The sequence below is a fragment of the Manihot esculenta genome, chromosome 5, assembly GCF_001659605.2.
Source record: "Manihot esculenta cultivar AM560-2 chromosome 5, M.esculenta_v8, whole genome shotgun sequence".
NCBI lineage: Eukaryota > Viridiplantae > Streptophyta > Magnoliopsida > Malpighiales > Euphorbiaceae > Manihot > Manihot esculenta.
In genome coordinates this window covers 4,907,932-4,932,433 of record NC_035165.2, presented here as the reverse complement: position 1 = coordinate 4,932,433, position 24,502 = coordinate 4,907,932, and the positions used below count along the sequence as shown (strand labels likewise).

Sequence of the window (24,502 nt, the reverse complement as noted above, 5' to 3'; positions counted from 1 at the left end):
CAGCCCTACCCGCATGCGCTCTGGAGAGCATTAAATGGCCGTTACGCATGGAGCAGGTGCCTGACACGCCCGTACGTACGGGCCTGAGTGACAAGGACAGGAAGCATTATATACTGGGGGGTCTTCTCTTGCAATGGGGTATCTTCTTCTTTTTCTTCTCCTGCATGGACTCCATTTTATTTTATCTGCAACTCTTGTCTAAGGACACGACTCTTATTCAGGAAACCTGACTTGAACGTCGAAGGGTCTCCGCCGGGACATCCCCGGTGGACCCCTGACCCCCTTTTCCCTTGTTTTGCATGTCATTTCCTCAAAGAAAACATGGAGAGACCCATTTGACAGACCCATCAGAGAGTCCAAAAAGAAATCAGATCCATATAATAGGATACGAGGGAGAACCAGATCTATCGGATATGGAACCCAAGGAGATTGAGAGTTATCAACTCCTGCTATTTAATTTAAAATTAAACTATATTCTAATATGAATAAATCATATTTTAAATTTACATATATACTTACGATTGAAAATTTGGGATTTCCTGGTTGTATATATACACACATCGCGGGTTGTTAATAATTATCCTCTTAATATCATAATAAGTAGAGAAAATTATTATAAGTAAGTCACAAAATTAGTATTTATTTATTTATTTCATACACCTAAACTTTAATAAATAGATATACATATAATTTTGTTTTTATTCACTACAATTTTTTACTTGTTCATATCATTAATATTATTGTCAAATAATATTACTAAAATTTTACTATAAAATATCATAAAAACTTGAGGTAAAAAGTTTAATTTACATAAAAAATAAGAATAAAATATGAAATTTAAATTTAATTTTTTTTAATTTAAAATTGAGAGAATTAAATATAAAATATTCTAAATTTATTCAGATATATTTATTATCAGATATATTTATTATCAGGTATGTGAATGCAAATTTACAATATTATTTTATCTTTAAACATTAGAATTTAAACATAAAAATATTAAAATTATTATAAGTCACGTTGCGGCCAATTAATTACAAAGTTTTTTTTTTTTGGGCGGGTGGGGGGAGGTGATTGAATGAAGATGCATCTCGTCATGCCATAAGCTCTATAGACACACGCCCCTTACAATGAATAAATAAACTTGAAATAAACTTATCGATGCCAACTAAACAGAAAATTTAACGGAATGGATACATTAAAAAAAAAATGCTAAATCTTGACATGTAAGAGCAAGACTTTTTTGCTCACTCCCTCTTATAGACCAATGTTGGGTAATCTGGACTCCACATGTTGTTCTCCACAAATTCTAAGATTTCCTCCTGCATTAACATGCATTTGTCAAGTCTCGCATTTTCAAGAATCCTCATTGGAGAGAGAGAGAGCGAGAGAGAGAGAGAGAGAGAGAGAAGCAATACGATGACCAGATTAAAAAATGGACAAAAAGAGCAAACTTTAAATTTCGATAAATGGATCAGCCGTACACCGAAAACAAGACAAAATGGATAACTCATCGGCTTCTATTGATTTGGTATAATACCACATTTGCGCAGAGAACTGCCACACATTCCCTTTTATCTATAACCATTTTTATAGATGGGCCAACTTCAACCTCAAGTCATATACCAGTTTCATATTCAAAATGACATTTTTGAGTGAAAGGAAAAAGACCTGGTTAAGTTTTCGAAGCTCTCGACCATCCATCTCACGATATCCTTCTGCAAGATCCTCTTCTATGGCTTCCTTCACCACAGCTGCAGCCACCTGCTTTGTTATATCTCGTATTCTGAACACATGTACGAGGTCAGAAACATGATTACAGAACCTTCCAAAACTCCCAGAGAATAAACAGTCTTGGAACACGTGTACCTTGATGTTGAAGGGTATATGATCCCTTGCAGAACTTCATCTTCTGTCATATATGCAGCTAGGCTGTAAAGTTCAGTTTTTGGTCAAACAAATTGAAATCAATGACTAAAGAATCACCAACAGAATAAAATCAGATTAACTGTTTCAGCTGATGAATGCTTCTCCCAAAATTTGGATGAAATGTTCAACAACAAAAAAAGCTAATTCAGAAAGAATAAATGAGAAAATACCATTCAGCTGCGGCCTGTAGCATGCCATCAGAGACGATCCTAGAGCCAGAGAGAAGCGTCCCAAGCCCAATACTAAATGGATACATGGACAAACAGATGAATAGTTATGTGGAAAAAGTCCATTTTGCATGGTGAAATTTACTGAAGAAACTAACCCTGGAAAGAGATACATGTTGTTTCCCTGGTTACAGCGACCAATATGGCCATTTCCTGTGGCATTGAAAAGTTAATACATATCTGCCAATCATCTTAGTATCATCAAGTAAACTCCTACAACTATCCATCTCAAGTGGAAGTGAAGCTAAAGATTTCTATCAAGCAGTTGGTTAAATAAAGAACACTGATGCTTCATAGATTTGAAGAAAAACCATAGGTCACATTAAGTCCAATAAGTACCAAGATCCACATCTTTGAAAGGACTTCCACTTGCAAATATAATATTGTCACCCACTATGGAAAATGCTTCTTCAGGAGTGCATTCAGCTGTCAGTAAGAGGAGAAAAAAGAGAAAGCAAATAAATAAATAAACAAATAACAGTTCACGTCATAATTCCTGAACTAACCAGGCATCCCTCCTACCACAAGCAAAGGGAACACAAAATTGTCATACCGTTATTTGTAGGGTTTGACATGGCAAAAATTGCTGGTCTAGTCGATGTTGAACCTTTGAGGGCCTCTAATACCTGACAATAATAAATGCACAACGTCACGATTGCACTAAGGATTAATTAGAGGCTCACGTTCAATATTTTATTTATAAAAAGGGGAAAAAACCTTTATGCGATCCAGATGCTTGGCATAAATTCATTTTATTGAAATATAGTTAGAGTTTCATCATCCAACTTGTACCTCTTTTGAGAACAATCCTCCAACTGCAGATAATCCAAGAAGCACATCAGGCTTTACTTCTCTCACCTGTTACGCAGATTAACCAAGATGAGAACACCTCTCTCTCTCTATATATATATATATATATATCTCAAAACATCTTCCTTTTCCAGTAGAAATATAGCATTACATTCTTAAAAAACAACATTAATACAAACCACTTCTACAAGGCTTGCACCTTCCCTTAGTCCTTGACGATTAGCCTCTTTGATCTTCCTTGCAAATGGCAGGGCTTCTGGGTCAATATTTTCACGTTCTTCTGTGATCAGACCCTGGTTTAAGCAATAATAATTCAATCATGATGTTTAGTAGGGAAAGGGACCCTGGGATATGCAATTATGCATTATGGCAAGCTTGCAAGATATCCAGATCCAACTTTAGCACAAGATCATGCAGAGAGATTGAATAGCAATACAAGGTACAAACAGGCTCCCCCATATCATATATGCAAATGTAATAAACCACTGATTGTCCAATTGCCAACACACGTCTGTCAGTTGCTGAAATATTTATTGGAGGAGAAAAAGCAAGCATCCTTACTTTTATATTAAGCACATTAGAAAGTGAAAATAGAGTTGTGAAAGTAGGACGTGTACATGATAAATTTAGGACAACAGCTTCTCACCTTAGCATCAACTAACCAGAACTGACTCCTTGCACTTTCAAGGGCAGATTTATTATTTCCTAACATCCTGGCCATTGTTTTCCTTGCAGCATTCAGAACCCCTATTCCGGCACTGTAGATGTGCAAAGAGGAAAAGGAGCCTTAAGATATTGCAACATGCAAGTGTCAGGTATTCCTAAAATTTCATGCAGTAACTGCTATAGAAAGAAGAGGCACATTTACTGGTGAATTTTAAGTTGCTAAATCTTAAACTTAAATGAGCAAAATGGCCTGGGAAATATCAGCAATATCAATCCAATTACATTTATTTAGTATTAAGATTATAGATTCATCTGGGATTATATCTTAAAGTCAGTCACAGGGCATATCAAGTTCATTATATTAATAAGATAGCACGATATCTAGCGATCACAGTTTACTGTCAGTTATATGTCTTAATTTAGAGGTTGTCTACATTATGAAAAATTAATTCTCGTCTTTTGCTTGTCAGAGTTTAGTTCAGGATCATAGACATAAATATTCTCCTTCTTTGTTTGCATGTGTTTGAAACCTGGGAATGCATAATTGGGCATTAACATAGTAGGACAGCCAACTAACCTTCCAGCACCAGCAACAACAATGTTTTGCTTTGGAAAATCAATCATTGGCTTGCCTTGTGCCCTCACAGCTCCTAGAAGGCCAGCGATTGCAACCCCTGCAGTACCCTGTATGTGCAGCAAGGAAAACAAGCATGTAAAAGAAAAGACAGTAAACAGATAATCTGATCATACTAAAGTAGAATGCTTTCCCTTGGTTCATTATAGCCACAGTACTATCTTACCCCCATGGAGGCCCACATCAATCCCTTCTTCCTAAGCATACATAAATAATATGGAAGGCTTGCTTGGATTCACAGATTGGAAAAACAGGGCCTGCAATGATGCATAGAACATCTCCTTCTTGTTAAAAGGAATTATTCTCCAAAAACACACTTAATTTTTTTCTGTTTTGCATTCATGCCCTTCCTTCCTCACCAACAGAACCTATAACATTTTAAATTAGGAACTTTGGGGGCAGTTTAGAAGAATAGCGTTGCACACCAAGAAGTATATGTGCTCCCCGTTATGATTAGAATCAATCAAGAACAACATTGATATTTAGACCACAACCTATAAAACAATGTAATGTGGCTGTGCAGGATTGCCAAATGTAAGCTATGATAGAAGATCTGAATTTGTAATGCCAAGAGGCAGTGCAAAGAAGTATGTCAACTTCACCTATTTCATCTAGATCTAGCAGTACTTATTTGCACCTATTCATATTCCGTTGCAGGCCATGCAAGTTATGTGTGCAGCTCATAAACGTGATTAGACAACAGCTATTTCTGCGAAATATTATCAATAGTAGCTCCTATAGCTGGGCTTAGATAACAAAGTGTGATCACATAAGTAGAGAAACCCAGATACCTGTACGTCATCATTGAACATTCTGTAGGTATTCCTATATCTCTGCAATAGCTTAAACGCCCACTTGCTTTGGAAATCTTCAAACTGAATAAACATAATGTCTTAGTATCTCGAGAAAGTGCAAATTGAGAAACGTCATCGATTTATTAATCAACTAGACATACACAAAAATTTAAATCACCTGCACAATCACATGCGGCCACCGAGTAAACACAGCCTCCATGAATTCATCAATTACTGCAACATACTCATCACCATCAAGACGGTGTTCTTGCAATCCCAAATCTATCACAAAAAATAAAATGGTAATCTCCTTGTTATCGGGATAAAATCAATGTATAAAGCACATGCTAATAATTAATAAAAAGATTGAATACTGATATAATGCCACAGTACAAGAATCTGTTAAGGCGCTAAATTCTCTAAAAATCCACAATCCTGCAAGGTGAACAATCAGGTAAAATTTCCCACAATGAGAGGGACCATTTAACCTTGACATGGACCTTGATCCATTGACCATATAACTGCAATAATCTCTTCAAAATTTAATCAAATAAGCAATAGCATTTTCCCGAAGTTGGTAGGAGGGCTTTTAGGAATAAGTTAATAATTGTATGCATTATAGAAAATAGGCTTTTAGAATTGAAGATGAATGAATGAGTATTTATTTGAGCAAGTAAAAGAGTCCACTCTTATCTTCTCTCATCTTCCTGACCTTTTCCCCTGTCAATTGCTTATTTCTCTATATCAAGCTCTCCCTTTATGTTTCTAACATTCATTCTTCTTTATAAGGTGTGATAGCTCAACAAGGTTACACTAATAGTACCATTCAAATTCCCCCAAGCACATACACAAAAACATTGCTGATAGTGAAATGAGTTTGCAAAGTTGCAAAGTTAATGCAATTTTTATCATAAAAGGTAGCAATAAGGAAGAAATATAAAACTCTATTTGCATCAACACATCTTTTAAATCTTTGGAGAGATAGTATGGATGGGAGATTCTCATTCTGCAAACAAAGTGCTTTTTTTTCTGGGAGAACATCAATTCTCCATTCTACATAATTTTGCTTCTCATCCTTATTATTTATATCTCTTTCCGCACTTTTATGCAGCTGTTTTTTGGGGGTAAAAAGGTACCCTCACCCTCATCATTCCAGTGACTTGCACAGATGAAGAAATACAATTTTTTTTTTGTTGATGAGCACACATGAGAAAAAAATGCTTGCTGTTTATTCATTCATCATCATTCATTAGCAACTTTTTACTAGTTTTCCAAGTGATCCAATGATAAAGAGAAATATAGGTTTTTAATATGATCACTTTTACCATCTCTGAGGCATATATCTTCTTGTAGAAACCTATACAAAGTGTTTAGAATGAGAAAACAGTTCCTTCTTACAAATAGAAAATGCAATTCTTTTTTAGGTGCTCAGAAAATTTTTAAAATAATTAAACAGAGAATAATTACATAAGGGGTCTTTGAGCAGCTTCTCATTGTTGGTTCCAACATCAATCATGACAGGAAGCACCTAGTACAGGGGAAAACCACAGCAATATTCTATCAAAAAAGTACACTAATTCATCAAAAGTAAGAATTCAAGAATAACAGGTTAGCAGAAGATAAAAATAATTGTCATCATGTTCAGAAATGGATAAAAAAAGCAGCAGCCAGCGTAATCATACTTAAACATAAATTTGTCTGCAAGACAATTAAAAATCAATTAGAAAAAAAAAATTAGCCAAATTTATAACAATTAACACTATTTTGCTTCATCAACAATATCTATAGATTCATGCATAAAACAAGTAAACAAATGAAATGACAGTTGAGATGGAATTTAACCTAATTAAATATTACTATTTTATTATTAAATTAAAAACTGTTTTACACTCTATCCCTCCTTGCTTCCACGCCATTGCCTTTCCCCTTCTCTCTTTCTTCTTTCAAAAACTATAGAACAATTGAATATTGGCTGGTAGATGACAAAATACAGAACATCTCAAATCACTAAACTCTCCAAACCAAATCCCATGAAATTTTATGGCCTAGAGAAGAATCAACAATCAGAACTGCAGAAATGCTACTGTGCAATCTCCAAAAAGCAACAAATGAAAATCTAAAATAGCAGAAAACAAATAGACAAACATCACATTAAATATAAGTTCAAAATTTCACATTTGAAATCCTATGGGTCCATTTGTTAAAAGCAACACAAAACACTCACCAAACAGAAATGACACAAAATGAAATAGGAAATATCTTATAAACTAAATCCTCGTAGCTTTGGAAATTGAGATGATTATTCCTTTAGCAACCATGACTCTTGAAAATTAGACATCATGAATTTGCAGCAGGGAAGAAAGAAAATTGGTGAGATTCTTGCTACTGTCATATCCCAAAGACTGTTTTGTTTTTTTTAAATAACACTTAGACAAAAGGAGAAGGAATCATGGTAGACAAATGATATTTTATTTGGAAAACATCAAGTTTGTGAAGAATTATTAAGAAAATCACCTAAAGGTCACAAGCATATTATTTGTGATTCTTTAATCATCTGTGACAATACCTTCTCCTTAAAAGTCACAAGAATCTACATTATATGTATCCATTGGCACAATGACCGTACAGGTACAAGGGGATGAAATATTTACTCAAATTCTTCAAATTTAACAAGTTCCGCTCTATTTTTTTCCAATTGCATAGTGAAAACATAGACATAATTATATGGACAAATAAAATATATACTATAACTATTTCTAACAATGAAAAGGAAGAAAAGTTATCCAGAGGAAATGGAAACCTTAACAGTCATATCATATGCAAAGAGCCTTCATTCAAAATCAAAGACAACAAAGCCAAATGAGAATTGCTCTTAATGTCCATGCAAAACAAGGAAATGTATGGCAAAAACGTACCCTTTGAGGATTTATTCCAGCAGCAGCAACATATAAATCCAGCTTCCCAATTGCAATTCCAATTCCATGAACTCCAAGATCTCCAAGACCCAGTATCCTGCTTCCATCCGTGACAACAATCATATCAACCTGTAGTGTCAGGAGGAAAAAACTGTAAGGACAATGTTAAGAACCTCAAACTGAAGCAACTCTGAGCCCTTGTATATCTAACATCACAGCAATCCTAAAAAGCTTATTGTAGAAAAAAGCAGTTACACTGACCTTTTTCTTTCCTCTTTATTGTCATCTAAATGAGTAAATGGAAATACCACAAAGAGGTTGCAGAAATTTGTAACGCTCACAAGTACTAAATACCTGCTCAGCAGGCCAGTTATAAACCATGGACATCATTTCTCCACGATCCTCAGCACTGAAATACATTCCCCTTGGCCTTCTAAATAAACCACTGTAATTTTGGCAAACAAGACCCACGGTTGGAGTATATACTATGGGTGCATATTCCGCAATATTGGCAATCAGAACCTGTTAATTCAGAAATTAAGTTATTTTTTTAAAATAAAAATTATGATATAAAATAAAGTTTTGGCCCTTTTGGGCTTAACTATAAAGCCATGAGGATAGTTGCACAAAATGTAGACTGCTCCAACCAGTGTGACATAATGTCTGAATAAAAAATTTTCTGTGACACTTTAATTTAATCAGAAAGAAGGATGTAAAAGAAAATTTCCTCAGATGGAACAGATACACCAGTACAGTGCAAAGACTGGAAGGCAGCACCGTGAAGGAATGCCATGATGATGTTTATTTTGATTGTTGTGGTATAAAAATGTATAGTAGTTACTAAGGAAAATTGTCGTGAAGGCAGAGATGTAAGAACTAGAAAGCTTCACAGAGATAATTATAGCATTCTTTTTCAGGCTTTCTAGCAGATCTGCCTCTATTCTATTCTTCTTCCTTTTGGAATTGTCAAATTGCTGTTACATAGCTCAAAATCTGTTGAGTGTAGCTCAGATGATTTCAAATGGTTATTCATGAAGTGATCCTTAATAATAAGAATCACTCTGAAGCTGTTAACCAAAATGAGAGAGAGAGAGAAACGTGTTGATTGTGGAATCTCTTATATGGATCATGTGCATGCACAACATTGTAATGAATCTGGGATAAATTTCACTCATTGTCACTGAACTAGAGTGTTATAATAATACAGTACCTAAACTTTAATTTGTCATATAAAACTTTCCTAACTTTATTTTTAATAACAATAAGATCCCATTTACCTTTGATAACCTATTTAAAGGTTATCATCTGACCTGGAAAGCCTTAAATAAATAAAAAATATTTTCTCTCAGCTCCATCCTTTTTCTATCTCCCATCCTCATTTCTCTTTTTTACTTCATTCCTCTCAATTCTCTCTCTTCTAGTGTTTTTTTTATCTCTTTGTTTCTCTCCATCAATGCTCTTTGCTCTCATAGGTACCACCCCACCTCCATTAATCTTATACTATAATAAATTCCTTATCTTTTAATTAGTGAAATAGCCCCGACCCAAATGACCCAGATAACTTTTGGACTCACTTTCCGCTTGGCCCAAAATAGTTAACCCAAGTTATTTATTAGTTTCGTACTAGCTATAATATATAATTCGGAATTGCCATAATCCGCCGATGTGGGACGTTCCACATCAAGCTAGCAAGTGACTCTCACACACTCCCCTACTAAATTTGCAACGTCCTCGTCGCAATGAATCGGATACAATTGCTAAAACAGGACCGGAGTCTTGGGTATTGTGGTTCGCTAGTACCTCGGGCGGCTCCACCTCATCTCATACGGATAGCCCTTTCCTCGCAGGCCCACTAGCTCTGCACAATTTGTCTAACCCAGTGACTCTGATACCAATTGAAATAGTCCGGTCCAAACTAACCCAAATAATTTTTAGACTCACTTTCTATTTGGCCCAAAATGGTTCACTCAAATTATTTAGTAGTTTCGTGTTAGCTATTATATACAATTCGGAATTGCCGTAATCCGCCGATGTGGCATGACTCTCACAATTAGAGCCCAACAAATTTCATAAAAACTTAAACCAAAGAATCTTGATTCTAGGGTGACAAGTTCTCCCTCTCTTGTCCAACCCAAGAAAAAAGCCAACTTCATTATATATATATACTCTTTATTGTTGAAAAAATTAGCATTTATCCTTGATTCTTTGGTGAGGATCAAAAGACAAGAGAGAAGAAAAAAATAGCGCAGAATTTTTTTTGTGGATGAGAACATGAATCTTCTTGTGAACTGGGTTCATCTACAAGAGATTTGCTCCTTATGTACACATTTTATTAAAACTCATTGAAGACTTTATTTGAGTCAAAATACAACAGAAAAGAAAAAGAAAATTACTCAATAAATAAAATTCTATATTTTATTCTTTTGGTCCAGTTAGGCCTAGCAGAAAAAAGCATATCAGGTTTTCTTCCCCCACGTGATCTTGGCCTTTCAAAATCATTGCCATCTACAATTTCCTTTTTTGGCCAAATCCCTCCAAAACTCTGTTACTGCACCTTGTTCCAAAACACCTATCTTGACACAAAACTCCAGCCAAATCAAGAGCTTTGAATTGAGTTATTTATCTAACACTTGTCCCAATAGATGGCAACTGGTAAGATGGTTATTAAAGGTAAGAAATGGTATGTTGTTATTTAAATTAAAGTTAAGAAATACGTTACAAACTAAAGCGTAGGTACGCACTATTACAATATCTAAGTTCAGGGATGATTTGAAACAGCCCAGTCCAAAATGATCCAAATAGCTTTTGAATCCACTTTCCACTTGGCTCAAAATGATTAATCCAAATTATTTAGTAGTTTCGTGCTAGCTATTATATACAATTCTGATTTGCCGTAAACCGCCGATGTGGGACGGAAAGCGCACAGCTGAATATCACTCTTTCCTACTAAATTTGCGACAATCGAATACAATTGTTAAACCATGACCGAACCTTCGAGTATTGTGGTTCACTAATACCTCGGGTGGCTCCACCTCGTCTCACACGGGTAACCCTTTCCTCGCAGGTCCACTAGCTCTGCATAATTTAATTTATCTGACTCAGAGAACCTCAGAGTGGTTCTGATACCAATTGAAACAGTACAGCGCAAACTGACCCAAATAACTTTCGAAACCACTTTTCACTTGGTTAACCCAAGTTATTTTAGTAGTTTCGTATTAACTATTATATACAATAATCCGATTTGCCGTAAACCGCCTACGTGGGACGGGAAGCGCACAGCTGAATATCACATGATTAGTGAAATTTATCCAATGAATCTGCCCTTTCTCTGACAAGCAACACAAACTGCCCTATTGCTTTTCATCAAGACAACCATAATATTTTGCAAACTTTCTCATCACTACTAGAAACACTAAAAAATTAATGAATTGAACCATAAGGAAACTTTTTACAATAGTTTACATGGAAATTCATTGACAAGAGTAATATACCATTATTAAATGCTAAACATTTATCACAACTGGTGATTAGGCCATGCAAGAAAAATAATAGAGCAATTGCACAATAAATATAAATTATTAAGAGCCTAGCACTTATGTAGAATTTTAATTGAATGATAGTAAAGAGTTTCATTAGCGTTCAGAATATGTTGAATACTGATGAGCATATGCAAGTCCGTAAAAAAAGTAATGTCTTTAAAATGAATGGCTTTACACTATCAAGACAAAGTAGAAAATAGGACACACCTTATAGTACATTGTTTCATTTCTGTCATGCAGCCGATTAAGTATGCGCCACTTGGCCAAAGCATTTGGATCAGAAGGTCCATCTCTAGCTTGCACTTCCAGCCTCTTCAAGTCAACCACTGTGAAAGAACAAATTTCCAAATTAGGATTTAAGACAGTTAAGTTAAGAATATTAGTCTAGTAAGAGAATCATGAAATTTAACATAATCAATAAAATGAAATTTTTAGGTCATTGTCTTGTATTCGATTAGAATCTATAATGTTCAATTACATTTTAACAAACATGCACTTAGGCTATGTTTGGTATACCGAAAAGGAAACTTTAATGTAATCAAGTTTTCTATTGAATTCAACAGAATTGCATTAACGCCTATCAAACAAAAAGGCCATGCAAATTGGAAGAAACAAAAACACAAAAAGCAACTGTTTAATTAATTGACAAATGAAATCAGAAGGACTTAAAAACTTACTGAAGCGTTCAATTTGTTGATCAGAAGACATAACATTGGGAGGAAGAAGTCCCCGAAGATCGAGACGATCACGTTCTGTCATAGAAAACGCTGTTCCCTATACATTGTATTCAAGGAATATTGAAAAAAAAATGAATCAAATCATTCAATTGAAAAATTAACTATAAAAGAACAATTAAGTCATAAAACAAAAATAACACTGTTACCTTGTTGAACCAAGGATCGTGAAGAATGTCAAGGCTTCGCTTGTGCACCATGGTGGGGCGGTGGCCCTCGGTTGTAGTGAAAGATCTAGCAGTTTGCGTTAGAACCGCCGAATTCATCAATCTTTGTCTTAGCCGGTTGATCAGAGACGAAGATGCTCTGATCTGGTTAACGAAGTTCGACATTACTTTGGATGAAAGGGATGCAGAGATGGATGAAGATGAAAGATAAGAATCGAAACCCTATGCCCAAGCAGGGAAGAACTGAGTAAAATGAGAGAGGAGAGCTCGGAAGCAGAGTAGTTAAAGAGTCCGCCTACTTCTCTTTCTTTGACAAATTTGGTCGTTGAGTCGAAGGATATTTTAACGAAATGGGCTGTACGCCACGAGTTGGCGTACGAATTTTCTTTTTAATAAACTTTTTTTTTTTTTAACGTGTCTTTCATATTATTTTTACTGATTGTACATATTACTTTACAATATTTTTACTGATTTTTATACATAACATTATATATTATCTTAAACAGCTAATAAAATTTTAGCTTTTGTATTAAATACTAAGTGATATTACATAATAATAGTTCAAAGTAGGTCATAAATTATGATCATAGAAAAGATTCACATGATAAAAATCTGAATAATGCATTTTTATGAGAGAAAAGAAAAATATGAATACTTTAATATTCAGTTTATCATTAAAAATCGCTCATTTTTTGATATGTCGAGTGTGGATACAAAGTTATCATTATCAAATACAGTCAATAATATTTCTATTATACCTATAATCGCGAGATTATCAATTTATTAGTTAACAATATCCCTTATCAAGCAGCCGGTCATATCATCACTGTATTATCAGGAAATACTATATTTATTTCAATCTTCTTACGGTATAAAAAAAAGAAGAATCACAGAGATAAAGGTACGCTATTATCTTACATTGCTAAAGTTCTAAACAATTCATTAAATTCGCCCTATTCTCTAGTATATTGACTTGAGCGTCATAATGGTTACCGTGGGCACCCACCACCTCAAATTCTCTTTCTTGCAGGTCTAGCCAATTACAGTACAATTCTGCTTTTCTAACTACACCATTTGATTCCATTACTGAAAAATCTTTTGAATCTTCGTTGTTCATTTGGGTTATGATTGGTCTCTTACTTTTTTTTCTCATAGAAAGAAATCTCTCTCTTCTCTCTCAAAACGGTTGATAGTTCACGAGCTACTGCTAATATTACTACCAATAAGGACGTCATTGTTTTTTTCACCCTTACAATGGATAAAATACACCCCCAATGGTCAATAAAGTAGATTTCAATAATTTAAATAATGAGTAGGTGTTTTAATAAATCCAAAGATTGCAGACTACCCTCGAACAGTATAAAGCTCGGAGGGAGGAGTCAAATATGGCTCCCAGAAGAAGGGAAGAAGTATCTGTAGACACCTCAAGAGCTCAGATAAAAGCAATCAAAATGCAGCCTAAAGGAAAGACCGAGTCCGAAGATGAATCAGACGAAATTCCGAAATTCCGAAATGTATCGATTGGAGGCTGGTACAGTCTGTGCAAAGCTACTAAAAAGAATAAGAGGAGGACTTTGGCCTAAATGGTGTCTCACCTCTTTCGAAATAAATCTTAGTAGAAATTTTTCCAACCAAATTCAAGCTGCCTAACTTGAACAAGTGTAATGGAACAGTAGATCCCATAAGCCACTTGGCGGATCTTCAAGATGACTATGCAGTTTCAAGATATCAATGACTTTGTGTTATGCTGAGTATTTCTATCAACACTCATAGATTTGGCTCAGAAATAGTACCAACATTTGACCCCAGATTTAAGTTAAAACTTTACACAGTTTGCTAAATTATTTAAATTTAGATTTATTACTTATATACTTCCTAAAAAACTTTTCTCTGACTTGCGAAAAATCCGCCAAGAAGAGGGCGAGTCTTTAAGGAGTTTGATCTCACGGTTCAATGCTGATATAATAGATATAATACAGGTGGAGTAATTAAATTATGAGATAGCTTGTGAATCACCTAAGAAAGAAATACACAATGTTAAGTTCATTTACTCCTTAATCAAAAATTCAGTCACAAAGTATCAACAATTGATAGATAAAGCACAAAAATATATTAGGTTGGATAATGAAGTCTAAATATTAAGAGAGGACAAGAGGGCAAACAAAAAATAATGCTAAAAGCTGGAGAGGCGAGGACATGAAGGAGACAACAGAAGTTATCCCATCTCTCGAAGGAGAAATGACCAAAGTAAGTATAAGAATTATACTCCATTGAATAACTCACAAATACGTATTTTAATGTGGATCAAGAAAAATGACAAGAAAATTAGGTGGGTACTAAGGGTGAGCAATCAATCGGTTTGATTTTAAATCAAACCGAACTGAATAAACCGAAAACTGAAATTTGATATTTATGAAAATCAAATCGAATCAATTTTGGTTAAAAAATAAATCGAACCAAACTAGTATGATTCGATTCAGTTTAAATTTTTAATAAATTTTTTTATTTTTCACACTTTATTTTTAATATTTTGAAATTTAATTAAAATATTTTAACTTTAATATGATCTAATCTCTCTATATTATTAAAAATAATACACTATTATCACTATTCAGTTCAGTTCATTTTTTTCTGATCAAAATCGAACCAAAATAACTGAAAATTTTAAAATTAAAAATCAAACAAAATCGAAATGAATAAAAAATCAAATCGAATTTTTAAATTAATTCGGTTCGGTCAATTTTTTCGGTTTGAATCAAATACTGCTCACCCTAGTGGGTACCCAAGCTCAATCCCGAGAAAGTGGAGAGATGAGACAGGACCAAGAATTGACATTTTCATGAAGATCATAGTCATACAATGAAGGAGTGCCTGTAGTTGAAAGATGAGATCGAGAGGTTGATTAGGGACGGTACCCTTTGAAAGTTCACCGAGAAGCATAGAGAAGAAAGGAGACCTGAACCCAAGATAACAACTCTTGAAACTACCCTTGACCAATAGCCTATAGAAATTATTCATGTAATAGCGGAAGGACCTCGTGATCATCAGGAAAAATAAGCAGGCCATAAATATGACAGCCAATCTGGTAAATTCAGCGAGAACTAAAAAAGACCGCTTAGGATCTCAAAGGTCATTCACCTAGAGTCATATAAACTGTCCAAGTTAGTTGCCCGAATTATTCTTCATTCTTGAAATATTTATAATTTGAGAAAATTTCATTAATAATAATTAATAAAATATTTTTTCATGTGTTGTGCTCTTAAGTCATAAGGAACGTTGGGATTGCTTCAAAAAAAATTAAGGAGTAGAAAATGCCACAAGGCGGGTTCCTCTAGGTCAGGTCATAAGACGGGTTCCACCAGACCACAATCCGAACATTAGTCTAACTAATCAAAGACTACAATGCAGGTTCCACTATGCCAAGTCACAAGGCGAGTTCCGCTAGACCACAATTCTGGCGTTAGTCCCGCTAATCAAAGCCACAAGACGGATTCTATCAGGTCAGGTTAGGTCACAAGACGGGTTCCGCCAGACCACAATTTGAGTGTTGGTCCCATTAATCAAGGCTACAAGGCGGGTTTTTCCAAATTACAATTTGGATATTGGTTTTACTAATTAAGACTACAAGGCGAGTATTGTCAAGTCAGACCACAAAGTGGCTTGGTCCTCATAAGCAATATTGTACAATCCAACCCTCTCTCAAGGATCGTAGCAATGAGCACCATTATAGTCAGGCTGGTTGCAGCACTCAGCCAATACATAGAGCTGAGCAATATGCTTGCACTTTCATGAAGGCTCACATTCAACTGCTCCTCATATACCGTGATGGTATCCTCCACTTGAATCTGCTTATCCTCATGAGGAGAAGAAAAGAAAGTATCCCTAATGAAAGAAAAGTCAAAGGTAGAACTTCCATCGATGAGGGAAAAAGAAGAAAAAATACCCTTATCCATTTCTTCCACAAACGACTGTTGTAAGCTAAAGAAGAGAAAAAAGGATTCTTATACAGTGGCATAGCCAGCAAAACTTTGAATACGATTCAAGAAATAAGGTAATTATCATAGACAAAGGCAGATAAAATGACGCAAATAGTAAAAGACCAACTAAATCGCGCCGAATGTCCTAGATCGAAAAGACAAACCGTCACCCTTGAATCTGAAGAATCAAATACTATCTTAGGGACCTCTGATACTACATAAGAATTGCCCAAAGTAGACCATAAGCTGTCTCCATAGAACAGGTCCTACCTAAGGAAAGGAAGATCCGAAAACTTTAACATCCAGTTCATTATCAAGACTTGCCCTTTTCTAGATAAGTCGAGTCTCGGCATAAAGTTACCGTTATCAGACACAGTCTAGAATATCTTCAAGTCTAGAATCGCAGGATCACCGGCCTGTTAGTTAGCGCTATTCCTTATCAAGCATTCGGTCGTATCATCACGAGATTATCAAAAAATATTATATTTATCCCTATCTTCTTACAATATAAAACGAGAAGGATCACTGAGACAAATATATGATATCATCTTACACTGCTAAAGTGCTAAAGTTCTAAACAATTCTTTACATTCGTCCTATTCTCCAATATATTAACTTAAGCATCAGAATGGCTGTTGTGGGGACCCACCATCTCACGTTTTTTCTTACGGGTCTAACCAATTACAATACACCTCTGTATTTTGACCACATCATTAACTTATCATAATTTTAATTTATATTTATTGAAAAATTTATAAGATTAAAATTATGAAGATGTACTATTTTAGTTAATTTTATTATTTAAATAAAAAATATAAATCATTTCAAAAAATAAGTATTATAAATCTGTTAATAGAATATGAATAATATTTATTGTTTCATAAAATTATTATTAATACATATTTTAATAAAATATTATAATATATAGGTAAAATAAACTTTAGAATTTCAAAATATGAATTTTTAATTTTTAATTTACTTAAAATTATTGGTTTTTACTAATAAATTATATTTAGCCATTTATAATTTTAAATATGCAATTAAAATTTTCAAAATATAAAATATTTTATTATTAATTTATTTTGTTTATAATTTTATTTTAATATAATAAAAAACTATTAACAAAACTTTATTCTTCTTAGAAATTTTTAAACATGTTTTGATATTTTATTTTAATAGTATTAAAATTTTAACGATTATCATTAAAGTTAATATATTAAAATTAATTAAGAAAATAAAATTTGAAATGATTACATTATCTAAATAAATCTTATATTTTTATTTTAATTGTTATTTTATTTTATTATTATTCATATTAATATAAATTTAAACTATGTAAATTGTTTTACTATGTATTTAATTTATATTATAAGATATTACAACTTATTAAAATCTGAATATAAATGTATAAAATTTTTAAAACTTATAAATAATAAATTAAATATCAGATTGAATTATGACTTTAAAAATTATTTGTATATGGACGTATAGGAAGCTTCACCTTAAAAAATTTAAAATAATGTGCTCACTTATTGTAAAAATGTAAAATTATTAAAAATTTGAATATTTTTAAATTTACTAAATGTATTATTTTTATATTATTAAAAAATAAAATTACTAAATAATATTATATTTATTTATCTTAATATTTAAAAATTATTCCTATTCAACTTGATAAATAAATGTTGATGGTTAAGAATTATTAGCGACGAATTACTTGTCGCAAAAAAGTTAGTGACAAACCTAGAATGTATTAGTCACTTGTTGCCGCTGAATCTCACTATTATTAAAAGAGATTATTTTTCATATTTTAAAGATTTTATTGAGTTTTTTATATATAAATTTATTAAGATATTTAATTTTAAAATTAAAATTAAATAATAAAAAATAAGTTGTTGTTTTAGCTTTTCTTTTTTTAAGAAAAATCCATTTTTTCCTAAAAAAAAAGTTCAACTATCTTGAGACTCAAAAACTATATATATCTGAAGAGAAATTCAGTGTCGAAATCGACATTCTAAAGTTTTAAGGATTTCACTGTAATAAAATTTTCATGTAGTCGTTTGTTTTATATATGAGCGGCTTTGTATAAAAACCAATGTACAATAAAGAATAGAAAACATCTATACCATAGATGTCGACTTTTATCCAACTTTAATTTCTTCTATTCGTACATTACTTATTATTGGTTTGATTCCTCTCCTCTTGGTCGTTACAGGCATCTTGTGCAGTAGAACAGATTGAAGGGGATGAATCTGGATCACTGCACAGCAAAACTAATCTTCATTTTGCTTTTCATTTCCAGAAAAACCAAAGTCCCTTCAAATCACTTGTTCAATTGTTTGCTTTTATCAATTTCTGTTCGATAAGGTATTCGCTTTCGTGTTATGTAGAAACTTCTTATTTTGTTTACATATATAATTATATCAAAATTACTTATCTTTTTACTCACTGTATGTATTTTATTAATTATCTTTAATAAATATTACATTAATTATTTTATTTTTAATATTATAAAATTAAATTTTAAAATTAATATAATGAATTTTTATAATATTCTATAAAAATAAAAAATGAGTTTTATTGCACTTAATTTGCATTTATATTAATTCTTAATTTAAATTGTTAATATTAGTTTTTGATATTATGATTTATCACTTTAATAATTTATATTTTTTATTTTAAAATTAAATATATTATTAATAATTAAAGCAACATCATATTATCTAAAAAATTTATATTATCAAATTATTTATATTTTGATTTTATTTTAATTATCAAATTATTTGTAACATTATCTAATAATTTTATATTATCAAATTATCACTTTAATAATTTATAATTTTTATCTTATAAATTTGATGATAATATTTTAATATTTTCATTAAAAATTTAAATTATTATATATTAACGTTTATTATTTTAGAATTAATTTTAATTTAAAATTTTATTTAATAATTTAATATTATCCAAGTTAAATTTATTTTAATAATATTATCTAAATTTGATATTTTTATTTAGTAATGTATATAACTAAAATTTAAATATTTATTTATAATAAATACTAATTTTTTACTTTAATATTCAAATATAATTATTGATAATTAAAAGAATAATATATTATCTAATATTTATTTAAATATTTTAAAATTAATTTTAATTTTAATTTTAAATTCATGTACTTATTTTATCTATTTATCAAAATAAAATCATTATAAATATAACTATTCTAATTTATTTTATATTAACTTATAATTTATCATTTGAACAATTTTGAATACTTATTAAATATATAATTATATTTTTAAAATGCTTTATATGATAATAAAATGTCATTTTAGAATTATTAAATTGATTATTATTATTATTAAATAATAGTCTAATTGAAATTCTTAAATGTTAATATTCATTCAAATTCAATAAGTTACTATTATAATTTAAAAAAATTAAATAATAACAATAATATATATTTATCTAACTTTTATTTATATTATAAATATATTATACTCTAAATATATATAATAGATTATAAATAAATTAAAAATAAATATTAAATACATTAATTTCATAATTATTAACTATTATAATTTATAAAATAATAACAACAAAACAAAAAGCTTTTATATAGAAATTTTTTAAATGGTTACATTGTTGATTCGGCTCACTGGTCTCCTCCGCCGCACAGTTGAATCAAGCGAACATTGATGCCTCTTTAAGCTTGCAATGAGATTCGGTAGGTTTCAGTTGTATAATCAGAAATGATGATGGGAGTTTTGTGACTGCTAGAACAGGCTCTTTTTATAGCTAGATGGATACAAAGTGTGCTGAAGTTATGACATTTTGAGAAGTATTGAGCTGGATTAAAGAGTGTAAATGGAATCGAGTTTTTTTCGAATTGGATACTCAAGTATTTGTGATGTCAGTTAATTGTGTTTTGTTTGATGATTTATCGTCTTTTGGCCTTTTGGTTCAAGATTGTAAACTGTTTCTATCTAATTATGAGGAAGCAAAGTGTGTTTTTTGTCATAGATCTGCGAATGATGTCGCTCATATTTTAGCAATATCGGCTCATTCTGAGTTAGGTTAAGGAGTTTGGGTTGATGTCTCTCCTCCTCACATTGTTTCTATATTCTCTTTGAATCAACGAAATTTTCTTGTCATTTCAAAAAAAAATAATGTTTATAATATTCTTTAAATTTATATGATAAGGTAATTAATGAAAAATATTTTTTTTTAATTTTAAAAGAGAAACGTTTTATTTAAAATTTTAATTAAAAAATAATTTTTCAATGATAAAGTTATATATTTAATTAATTAAAATTATATTATTTTATAAAATAAAATCTATATTCAAATAGAAAATACTTTAACCAATTAAATTAATTATCAAATTTAACTACATTCATTCTTAGAAATTTCATTATTGTTTGTCCTTCCACTTTTATAAAATCATTCAATTTTATTTTTAAATTAATTATATTTTATTGGATAAAATAATTTAAATTTAAATTTAAAATAAAAATATTAATTTTAAATAAATATTTAAAATAATTTGCTCAATTATTATATTAAATAATATATATAGTCAAAAAATAAAATTTTAGTACTTTTAGTATTTATAAAGGTTTTTATCTTTAAATTTAAAGAAAAAACGGTCATTTATTTATTTTTATTACTTTTTTATTTAATGAGATGTTTATATATAAAAAAAATATATTTTAAATTAAAAATTATATGTGTTTTTTTAAAATTACAATTTATATGAAGATTGTATAAAATATTTAGAAAATTAAATTAAATAAAAATAAAACCAATCTAATAATAAAAAATTTATTAAATGAAAGAAAAAATTGCTTAACCTTTAAAAATTTTAAAAATTTCAAAAATATTAAATAAAAATCCAATATTTAAATTAAATAAAGATACACAAATTATTATTGGAGATTAAAAGAGCGGTAGAAATAATATTTATGAAAATTAAGAGAGTAATGCAATTGAAATCTAAAAAATTGAAAATATACTTAAATTTAAAAAATTAATGATACAAATTTAATAGTATGAGAGAAGAAAATACTTGATAAATCTCGTCCAATTTAAATTTAATTTATTTCATAATAATTTATTTAGTTCAATTTAAATTTAATTTATTTTATAGTAGTTTTTTCAATTTAAACCCTTCGTTAACGAAATTAAATTTTATTTTTACTCTTTTGTTATAAATGAATAAATCTCTTTATTTGTATGATTTAAATATTTTATATTTTTTAAAAAAGTGATTCAATTGATCGGTTTAATATGATCCGTATGAGATGGATGATATTGATTTTATAAAATTTATTCTTAGAATATATTGATTTAATTTTGCAAGTGAGATTACCATCCATATTGCCACTAAAAGCATAAATCGCATTTTTTTCTAAAAAATCTTTTAATTGTTCCATTTTATTTTACAATATAATATAGTTGGATTTTAATATTGCTAATTCAAATATTCATAATATGCATATTCACAGTATACTGATTAAATTTTAAAATTCAATCACATTTTAAATAAATAATAATTATTTGCTATTAAATGATATAGTAAATTCAACATATTATAAAATTTTAATTTTTAAATATTATAAATATTACTCAATTTACGATAATATTTAATATTCTTTTTTAAAAATAGATTAAATTTGTATCAATTTAAAAATTTTAATTTGTAAAGTTAAAAAAAATAAAAATTTTCATTTTTAATGTGATATATATATATTTTTAAAATATATAAATGAATCAAAAATATAATTAGAAATTCAATTATTCTCTATTTTTTCATTTAAGAATATAAAATTTATTATTATCATAACTTATAATTTTTTAAATAAATAAAAATACTGATAACAACTTATAATTTTTTAAACAAATAAAAATATCCTTTTTAAATTTGATATAATGTGATTTACTAATAAATTATTTTATATTAATTAAAAATAATAATATAAATTTATCTAATAATGTAGTAGCATTTTTTATTAAAAAAATCAATTCCCGTCAATCATTAATTTAAAATTATTTTTATACGTAATTTATTATTCTTTAAAAAATAATTTAATTTATGATAAAATTTCAATAAATAAAATTTAAATATAAAAAATCTTCTATAATAAAATTTAATGAAGAATATTTTCAATAATTTAAATTTAAATAGACTAATAATATAATTAAATAATTAAATTAAAAATTTTAAATAATAACGGATTATAATTATTTTTTAAAAAAATTATAATTTAACTTAAAATAAAATTTGAATACAAGTAATTTAAATAGTAAAATAATTTTTTTGATAAAATTTAATCGACTATAATTTAAATATTAAGAGATTTTATCAATCAATTTAAATTTAAATAAAATAATAATATAAATAAATAATTAAATTACAAATTTTTAAATAACAATAAATTTTTAATTAATAAACAATATAAGGTTATTTTAAGAAGTTTAAATATTTTTCCTCAAACAACTTTATATATAATATAGATTTGATAGGTCTCGATGCTAAAAACAAAAAACACATAAATATTTAAAAGTAAAGCATATTCTAAAATATTTTTTATAATAATTTAGTTTTTAATTATAAAAATATAGTTTTTTAAAAAAAATATATTATTAACAGGAGAATGTGTTCTTTCGTATTTTTTGGTATTTTTTTAACGAAAATGAAACATAAATTTTCTTAGAAAACATATAAATGAAACTATTTTGCACAAAATAAACAAGGTGCTTGGCTGTTAGCAATATCTTAACGAGAAGTCTACTTTAGTTGAACAAGTCCGGTGCAACACTGTGACCAAATCAATTTAATTAATTAATTAATTATGCAAATGATATAACTTCACGGAATGGATAAATAATGTTTATTCATCTCATACTCATTCAAGTTTTTCGGCTTCTTGAGGAGAGATTATTTAAAATTAGAAAGAAAATTCAAATCAAGAAATTGGATATATAATTTAATTTGTGTTTGCTACATATAAAATAAAATAACAGATTATTATTGACGTTAAATTATACTACTATTGGTGATTTGGTGGAAAATATGAAGTAGTTTGAGTCTATAACAATCATTTTGTGATTATAGACTAATTGATAGAAATTATCTATATTAATGGTAATTTTATAAAAAGATTCGATCTATTTAGAATAAGACGAGTTTTAATAAAAAATTAAGTGATATAATATTTAATTTTTTTTCAAAATGAAATTACAAATTAATTTATTAGACTTTTGATACATCATGCTGTTTTATTAATTATATTAATAGATAAAAATTTTCTTACAAACAAATTGCGAGTTGAAATATATATATAAAATCTATGTAGGGCAGGCAGGCTGTTGATTGGATTTGACGGAGTTAGGCTTTACTCATAGATAAACTACTGATTAGAACCAAAAATATAAAGTCCACAATTACACTATCAGCAGTTGGAAAATCAGTGGTTGCTCAATTCCATTTGTCCGTGTCGAAAACTGTATTAGGAAAATGATAGAGCCGTTAACCTATTCACTTGTCCCAGAATGTCTGCACTGCAGATCTTTTCCTTTTCCTTTACTTTTTCCAATTTTCAATTTCATCGATCAAATGAAATATAAATATTAATTTTATAGTGTGTTAATATTGGCGGCTGCGTAGAATGTAACATTTATATAATAATAAAAAATTATGAAAATGCTAGCTCTTGAGATCAATCAAAATCAAATCAATCATAAACAAAACCTAATTATTCTCATCGTAATAGGGGAATGGTGGGGTAATGATCTGATTAAAACCCACGATTATACTAGGCATTAGAAGCTATCAGAACCATTTGAATTATTCAAAAAGAAACAATAATAAGAAAATGAAGGTGATGGAGCCTTGATATTTACTATTTAGACAGTGTGATTATACTTTGGACAAGCCATAACAAAATGGTGCATCGAACATTGCTCAGATCATTTCCTAGATAAGAAGATCTGCATGGTTGTTTCTGCTCTGCATTCCCTTTTTTTGGGCGTAATTTCCAGCTAATAAAGAATAAGTAGCCCTTGTATCAATTAGTCATGACTCTGACGTCTGCTATTATTATTA

The 24,502-nt window shown here is 29.8% G+C and overlaps 1 protein-coding gene across 1 annotated transcript; it reads right to left on the bottom strand.

Annotated features, from left to right (window-relative positions):
* Nucleotides 1-983: 983 nt before the first annotated feature.
* On the bottom strand, nt 984-12,745 carry LOC110615778 (NAD-dependent malic enzyme 62 kDa isoform, mitochondrial). The gene is made up of 19 exons (XM_021757873.2): nt 12,398-12,745; nt 12,192-12,288; nt 11,722-11,840; nt 8,330-8,497; nt 7,976-8,104; nt 6,528-6,588; nt 5,239-5,342; nt 5,058-5,141; nt 4,210-4,316; nt 3,613-3,724; nt 3,146-3,259; nt 2,949-3,014; nt 2,710-2,782; nt 2,496-2,582; nt 2,255-2,309; nt 2,100-2,171; nt 1,870-1,932; nt 1,672-1,786; nt 984-1,322 (listed from the first exon to the last, which is right to left on the bottom strand). The coding sequence occupies exons 1-19, from the start codon at nt 12,578-12,580 to the stop codon at nt 1,248-1,250; spliced, it is 1,884 nt and encodes a 627-aa protein (XP_021613565.1). The 5' UTR covers nt 12,581-12,745; the 3' UTR covers nt 984-1,247.
* Between the last annotated feature and the right edge of the window lie 11,757 nt (nt 12,746-24,502).